Source organism: Dysidea avara, chromosome 14, assembly GCF_963678975.1.
Source record: "Dysidea avara chromosome 14, odDysAvar1.4, whole genome shotgun sequence".
Taxonomy (NCBI): Eukaryota; Metazoa; Porifera; class Demospongiae; order Dictyoceratida; family Dysideidae; genus Dysidea; species Dysidea avara.
In genome coordinates this window covers 11,815,162-11,823,340 of record NC_089285.1, presented here as the reverse complement: position 1 = coordinate 11,823,340, position 8,179 = coordinate 11,815,162, and the positions used below count along the sequence as shown (strand labels likewise).

Below are 8,179 nucleotides of genomic sequence, written 5' to 3'. Positions count from 1 at the left end.
ACTTGCATTCTGCATCATTATTACCTTAGACTCTCACCATATAGCATACAAAGTTTTTGTAGAATTTCATTAGGACTTGGTTTGGTGAGCAGCTCACAAAGTGCACAACAGCTCAGTATTTAGCACAGGTAACCATCCAAATGTATGAGTGTGTGTAGCAGGGATGGATCAAAAGGGACCCAAATTTAGTTGTAAATATGTGGTAACAAGTTTATGATGTAGCCACAGCTATGTATAGAATAGCCATATCTGACCTTCGTCGGTAACTCCATAGCTATAGCTGCAACCAGGCAAACGTATGTCTAGTAAAAATGCATAATAGTTGACTGCTTTATCAGAATAATGAAATTAAAGTGCAGATCACTACATATTTCACTCCTGCCTATTCTCAAGGGTACAGTGCTACGTTATGATCAATTTTTCCCATTCAAGAGTTTAAATGTTTTCATGGCTGCCTATCTATTGTAAGGCAACCATTTATTTCATATTATTATACAATTTTACATGTAACTGCATCTTGTAAATTTAAGAGTAAATTAACCAACATCAAAGCTAATTAATTGATGTATGACATACATATTTGTAACTGCACCAATGTCTTTGTGCACCATACTCTTTTTGAGGTATTGCACAACACAATAAATAAAGTAAATCATATTGAGGATATATTGTGGTCTCCTGACAATCTGCAGCTGCACAGCTATATTGAGAAAAGTCAGAACTGCTGATAGTAGCCTACATTGCTTATTAAAGTAATCATGCATGATACAGTACAAATTTTGAAGCATTGTGCATTAATTATAAGTGACTGCTCACTATAAAATATTTGCATGCTTTAGTTTGTTAGGCACTGAGGATAAGCTGCCCATTACCAACTGATTAATTACTATCACATCTTTGTATGCAATATTTATTTTAATTGTAGTATCTCTTGCAAATGTCTTACCTTGACATCAAGATGTCTGAGCTAAAAGAAACTATAATGCATATATAATGAACGATTTAACAGAACTCCGCCTGTTTCTGTAGATAATTCATTTACTGTCTGAGCTAAAAGAAACTATAATGCATATATAATGAACGATTTAACAGAACTCCGCCTGTTTCTGTAGATAATTCATTTACTGGTAGTTAGGCTATAATACATTCCTATAATGCACAGATACAAACATTTACACAAATTTTGCAGTAGCTGGTTTGTTACAAAAAATGAATAGTTCAGTATTCTCTTCTTAAATCTTCTATACATTATATATGTGCTATTCTCAGTATGGAATTTCTATGACCTTAAAAATAGCTTATAATTATATCAAAATCAATATTTCATGCATGGCATGGACAAAGGCCATGCATGACATTCCCACAAATAAGACTATTATAGTATAACGTTCTAGGTCATTAATTAAAAGATATTCTGATAAAACAGTCAAGCATGAAGTTTCAACTATACTTTAAAGGTCAACTGAAATGGAAAATTTTTTTTTGCTAAATATGTTTGTTTACTCATGCAATGCACAGAACAACAATTTTATAATTCAATTATTTGTAATTATCGAGTTATAAAGCTTTAAAAGCAGCGAAACGTCATATCCGGGAAAATCAACCGCAACCTTATGACGTCAACTCGAGCCACCGCGTAAAAGTTGTACAACAGTTACACTGTCATATTTCGACAATGGCAGGTGAAGTGTTAACCTCGAGTTCTCTCTCCGAGTCTGATGGCGATTCGATACTGTCAGGCTCTGTGTGTTATTCGACAGATCTCAGTGAAGACAGCGAAGCGATATCAGAGCCAGAGGAGGTGGACGAACCCGCTCGTGACGAAGTTCTACCATATCTGTTCGAACCAGAGAGACGTTCCGGGACCTACAGCGAATCTGAAGATGAAACGACTGTAGTAGCAGGTGACTCAGGCGAAGAGCGAATTGGAAACACGAACTGGTAAGTGAATGGGGACTATTTAATGCTCAGTTAGTCAAGTTATTTGTTCAGGTGCACGTGCTATCACTGCCAGCCAATGCCAACAGCCAGGGAATCTGTTTGCTGTCAAGAAATTGACGAAATCAAAAATCTGTTGGTTGGTGATCCTGTTCCTGTTTGTATCACACAGCACATGGACTTTGCCAATGCTTGCCTGTGTAGAGTTGTGTTGTTGATAGCCTCTCATGGCCACCGACACCATTATGGAACTAGTGATATCCCTGCTGAGGAGAACAGGTGATTTTTCCATTGTTAATTATGAAGTCTTATAATTATAAATAATTATTTCTTCGTAGAAAGTTTAGGTTTCTGGCATACAGACAACTGGCGTGGTGGGGTTGGGGCTACTTGGGCCGACACAGACGTGTGGTACTCCCTTCTTGTGCAGTATCACGAATAAGGAGTGAATTTCCTTCTGATGATTACACAGGTCATCAATTTCCACCACCAACACCATAGTAATGTATGTACATATGCATGTCTATAAATTACATTAATATCAAGTCACTCTTTATTTTTTATAACGTGAAAATAATGGAATGTGGTCCTTATCTGGGTGTATGTATGCACTTGCTAATGATGGTTTATGAGGGGGTAGTGTGGGCTTATCCTCATCATCCTTCATGCAGTACTGTATGGTCTTTTCAGTTAGTTCAGCAACGTAATCTATAGAATGCATTACATTAATCAAACAATAAACGAATACACACAACTAACTGTAGGTTTTAGGAACAGGAATTGGCTTTGGTGTAAATTCTCCTTGTTTAGGTTTAGGAAAACAGATGCGCTTTCGTTCTGCTCCAGCTGCAGTTGTAGCTTGTTCCCTCCCAAAATTCTCATTGAAGTGTAGTGCTGCTATCAGTAATCTAGTTTGAAGTGTATGCACAATGGAGCTCAATTGCACATCAGTCACCTTGCATGCATTCCATGGTCTGAAAATGCCAATAGCTTAGGGGCAAAGTGATTGATCACACTGTGGTAAGCCTCTAAGCTACTGGTTTGGTATAATGGTGATAGCTTCTTCATGTCCTGCAACAATCTGGTGTTGGCCACCACAGTGTCAAGTTTCTCACTTGCCTTACTCCCTGCACAACAACTGTCCACATGTTAAATAAAAGTAGAGTTATGCTGACCTGGTATAAACCATTTCTTTCGTCTCTCTTCTAGGCTATCTAGAGGGTCATGGTAACAATCTTCATGTGTGTTGCAAACATGGTACATCAAGGACTTCCACCGCTTCACTATCTCATCACCATCACCATCTGGAGCAGAGGCAGCACACCAATACAAATGATTGGTAATGCTCTTGATCCACTCTCCAATGAGGTCACACTGCTTGGTCTTTGCCAAGGGTGCTAATTTCTTTTTAATTCCTGTTAACCAATGATATTAATTATTATTATGCAGCTGTATATATATATACACCTTTGGATATGTGCCACACATCATAACGATGTTCAATATCTGGCTTTTCCTCAGCCATGTACTTGGCAATTTGCTTGTGACGGTCAGTTACTAGTGTTGTCACTTGCAATGAGTTGTCAGCCAAAAACTGAAGAGCATTTACCAATCCAAATTTCTCCATATGATTACTGGATTTCACTTCATTGCTCTGTAACTCAGAAATTTAATTGAAACATTAAAGTGTATGCTTGACAATTATACCTGTACAAGTTCAATATGTAAAACTTTGTTTGTATCCAGGTCAATAACACCATATGATCCATATTTTGCTGAATGACCTGGACTGTCAGCTCTTCCATCTCCACCAACTGTAAGAGGGCAGTCTTTCTTTGCGATGGCTGAAAGTATCTGATGTTGGTGGTGGTTCCATACAGATATAACAGCCGGTTGGAGATACTGTGATTGGTGGAGGTGAAATGTTCTATCTGTGGTGCATGCTACACGTAAGCACCCCAAAAAGTGGAAAATCTTTCCAGGAGTGGAACCACTAAATAAAATTGCTGCAGACAACAGTATGTTTGCTGCTGGAGTGTCTCTGATAAATGGCTGGCTGTTCCATACCCATGTGTATCCACAGTGATGGCAGCTTTGTCTGATGCTGATAAAAGTACCCTTCAGGTTGGCAACCTCACCATCACATAGTTGGTGGCATGATCTGCAAGCTGTGAATAGGCTTAACAGATGGGACCTATACACAAGGAACTTGACTTCATCCTGAGGTGGTAGCTCTTGTGTGTCATCTCTACGATATCACAAAGGTATATTATTCAATTTTTGTGTTGCTATTATATGTGTTTACTCTGTGGTGTAGTCTTCTTGGTTTGACAAAAATGATGTGTCCAGATCTGTTTCCTCTTCAGTGACAAAGGAATCGTCAAGTGATGTCACCTGTGGAAGCCTTTGCAGAGGTGGGGCATTTAACAAGTTGCATTGTGTGCCAATACTGATTTGTTGAGGACAAGTGTCAGTCTGTGTTGCTATCATAGAGGAACATGATGTTATTATATCATGCTATACTATTACACCTGTATCTATTTTATACCTTTATTCTTCCCTTTGACACGAACAGTCACAGATACGGACTTCTTCTTAGGGTTTTTCTCTTGTGTAGGTGGATCAGGCATTGTGGAAGAGTGAGACATAGGATCACGACACAAAGGAAGTTGTACAGTGGAATTAGTGGTATCCATATGCTCAAGAGTTGATTCAGCACTTGTAGTTGCAGAGAGGAGTTCTTCTACCACCTGTATCACAACAATAATTTTAATACTGACATTATTTGTAATTGTACACGTAATAATATATAGCTAGCTAACTTGTATAATGATATACCTATTGCATGTGTACTACGTAGTATGGGCTTACCGATCTTTGCTCTCTTCTTTCGGATAATGGACGACTATGTGAAGCACTGCTGCTGCTAGTGTGCAATTGGTCGATGCTTTTTGGAAAGACGGTAGGTACAGCACCTGGCTTTAGGCGTTTCTGGGCAGGAATTCCAAAGGTATCACGATACAGGGATCCTTCTGTCTCGAAGGAATCTTCAGTAAAATGCCTTGAGCACAAAAGGGAGCTTGTCGAGGGGCCATTCCAGTCTTTTCTGTATCGCTTCACAGCACTTGTCCACCGTCGTCGCATATTCTCGTCTGTAGGGAAGGAGTGCAAACTGTACCCCATCCCGCTAGTAGTTTTACAATCAGCAGCAACGCAACGTCGAGGCATAGCTAAAGACTTGACAATTGTACGTGATAGTGATGATAAGCTCTCTTGTAGTCGTACTACTGCCTTCGTCATCACGTACACTTCCGCTCGAGGTGATGTATCCTGACGTTGCTTCCGCAATAATAACCACAAATCTTCGTCCACAATTTTGAGGTGTCGTAACTCGACAATTACACATAATTGAATTATAAAAATTGTTGTTCTGTGCATTGCATGAGTAAACAAACATATTTAGCAAAAAAAATTTTCCCATTTCAGTTGACCTTTAATAGAACAATCACTAATAGCTACAAAAAATTCTGTACTTTATCAATTAACTTTTATTTTGAGGGAATAAGTTAGCAAAAGGGGTTTAATTTAATTGCTGTCAGGGGTGGATCTAGGATTTTTGAAAGGGGATTTCCAGAGGTACACATCTGGAGGATTTGATTGACTGTTCTATTAGAGTATCTCGATCTTATAAAGGTTTGCTGGATAGCTGGATTTTTGAAAGGGGATTTCCAGAGGTACACATCTGGAGGATTTGATTGACTGTTCTATTAGAGTATCTTGATCTTATAAAGGTTTGCTGGATAGCTATTGCTTAATGTTTGGACAGCTGTTCTGAAGCAAGCCCATCCTAGAGGGGTTTTTGGAAACCTCAGAAACCCCCCTCCACCCCTAAAACCGCCCCTGGCTGTATAGCAGTCCTGACTTCTCAAAATCAAATAGCTAGCTCGCTAGCTGTGCAGCTGCAGATCATCATAAGACTACAATAAACACTTAATATAATTTATTTTGTTGTTTGTTAGCATAAAACAGGTGAACACGTCTAAATTTGCTCATAAATCCACCAAAAGTTGTATAGTTTCGTGTAGAATAAATGTCCGATGTTTGATTGCTCTACACGCGATAATATATTCAACGATTGCTCGGGTTGGCTTTGAGTAATTAGCTAATACTTGGTATGCTGAACCTTAGGTGACTACTCTTACTAATTACCAAGTTGCATTGAGATCTGTGCATTTACTGGGATTTGCGAGCTACAGTCCGAAAATTCATACTTTTGGCCAAAACTGCATGCGATTCGGACAACCACTTAATGGTAGGCCAAACCTACAGTCCTTGATGGAATTCTACAAAACTTGGTGTGCTGGATGGTGATGGTCTAAGGTAATAACAATGCAAAATTCAACTTGATAGATTCTGTAGTTTCTGTGTACTGGCGTCCGAAAACACCTGGTGGCCGAACATCGGTGGCTTACTCTATATACATGCTCACTTTTGCTTTCACATCTATGCATCCTTTTAATAGGGAGATGGCATCTACTGTCTTTCTTCTGGTTTCCATTGTGCTTATCAGTAATGTATATAGCTACGTCACTGGCAGAGTAAGATATTTTTGAGGTTTTGAGTCTTTATATAGCAAAATGTCTGCATTTTCATTGGCTGGGTATCTCACATGCTGTTATTTCATTGGCTATACCTGGAGGAGTGCTTAAAATTGGAACAGCCTTAATATCCATCTGGTATAGAGTGTGTGAGCTACACGAAGGACATGCAACGTCTGTGAAAGTAGAAAATAATCACTTAGCTACGAATGGCAGATTATATTCTAGATAACATATATGAGCACCCTAGTTTACTGTTCAAGTTTATATCTAGGTTAGTAGTTGCTTTTACATAGCTACGTTGGTTCTGGTTTATAATGGTGCATGCATCCATAAATGCCCAAGACTTCCACATTAGATTTTACACCATTCCATTCAAATTCTTATAACTCGACACTCCCTGGCACTATTTCCACGAATCAACTGCTGTTTTATTCCTTATGGATTGGCGATCGCTATGGTACCAAAGATTTCTTTCTTGAACAATAGTAAGGGGTTGAAACATCATTTTAAAACTAAATTCTTCATGTATATTTAGAAAACCTGCTGTAACTTTGTCCCCGTTTACACTACAGTGCTGGGATAAACATCAAAAGACTCATCACGTCATGGCATATCATGCGGTATGTAGTATCATGTGGTTGCAACTTATTAAAATGGCAGAGCAAGACGAAAACGCAATCGATGCAAAATGAATCATATCAATTACGCGTGTGATGGAAGACGAAAAAATACCTTTTCATGGAATTAATTCTATACAACTGTTTTGTGTTAGTAAAATATCTTCAGTGAAATTTAAGAACATTTTACTGAAATTCTTGTGATCTTTATTGTAAGTCAATAGCTTTTGTATGCTGCTTGAAATTTCTTTTTATAAAAATGATGTGACTGTGACTGAAACTGTTATAAATCATGGCTACTGTTATGTATGTAAAATATCTTCTGTGAAAAGTTGTGTGATATGAAGGGGAATCTGTGCAAGAAAGGATAGCACCTTGAGATAAATGGTAGCACAGAAATTTCTCAAAATGTATATTTGATGTTTAATCAACCACACCTCCAGGGGGTGTGTCATGACCTTACCATTCAAGTATATTATAAGTCAAGTTAGTTTCCACTTGGTGTCCAAAAATGATGTACTAATCTTTATCTAGAAGAAAGTTATGGGTATTTTGAAGTTTAAAAGTTTTTTGAAGTTTTTGAAAGTGAGGTCATCTTTGACAATCAGAGCAATATGCTGAAGTTACCAGGTGGATGTGGCTGGATTTTTTAATGATATTATTATAACTTCTATTTCGTATATTATTGCCATCATTATTGACAGGACTTATGCATGAATGCCTAATATAGTTTGTCAGTAGCTATAGCTCCATTTACATATAATAGCTAAATAACTTCACTGATACAGGAAAGGAATTTGACAGAGTCAAAAAAAGGCAGAAGCAAAGAAAACTAGCCTTGATTAAGGCCAAGACAACACAGCTATTAAAAGGAATAGAAAGTTCCGGTTTGCTACCTATGGCATTGACATTCTTGTGATCAATCTAGGCAGAGACCACCTTATAATAAATATAACAACAGTGATTTCATGTAACAAATCACATGCAAACTCCATCGTAATTGTACAATTGTATGTAGTACTC

General features: G+C 38.0%; 2 protein-coding genes across 5 annotated transcripts; one reads left to right on the top strand and one right to left on the bottom strand.

Annotated features, from left to right (window-relative positions):
• Positions 1 to 1,613: 1,613 nt before the first annotated feature.
• On the top strand, positions 1,614 to 4,773 carry LOC136244234 (uncharacterized). Of its 4 annotated transcripts, XR_010695111.1 has the most exons (7): positions 1,615 to 1,941; positions 1,993 to 2,217; positions 2,277 to 2,443; positions 3,148 to 3,277; positions 3,685 to 4,202; positions 4,256 to 4,352; positions 4,556 to 4,773. XR_010695111.1 is itself a non-coding variant. In XM_066035788.1 (3 exons), exons 1-3 carry the CDS (start codon positions 1,676 to 1,678, stop codon positions 2,437 to 2,439), a joined length of 654 nt encoding a protein of 217 aa, XP_065891860.1. In that variant the 5' UTR covers positions 1,621 to 1,675; the 3' UTR covers positions 2,440 to 2,504. The 4 variants fall into 4 exon arrangements, 1 of the variants encoding a protein (XP_065891860.1); XR_010695112.1 differs by lacking the exon at positions 3,148 to 3,277 and having other exon boundaries at positions 1,614 to 1,941; XR_010695110.1 differs by having other exon boundaries at positions 3,148 to 4,202.
• Positions 2,480 to 5,418, bottom strand: LOC136244233 (uncharacterized). The gene is made up of 9 exons (XM_066035787.1): positions 4,810 to 5,418; positions 4,487 to 4,688; positions 4,244 to 4,421; positions 3,646 to 4,186; positions 3,406 to 3,592; positions 3,114 to 3,353; positions 2,894 to 3,065; positions 2,698 to 2,846; positions 2,480 to 2,646 (listed from the first exon to the last, which is right to left on the bottom strand). Exons 1-9 carry the CDS (start codon positions 5,374 to 5,376, stop codon positions 2,492 to 2,494), a joined length of 2,391 nt encoding a protein of 796 aa, XP_065891859.1. The 5' UTR covers positions 5,377 to 5,418; the 3' UTR covers positions 2,480 to 2,491.
• Positions 5,419 to 8,179: the final 2,761 nt, after the last annotated feature.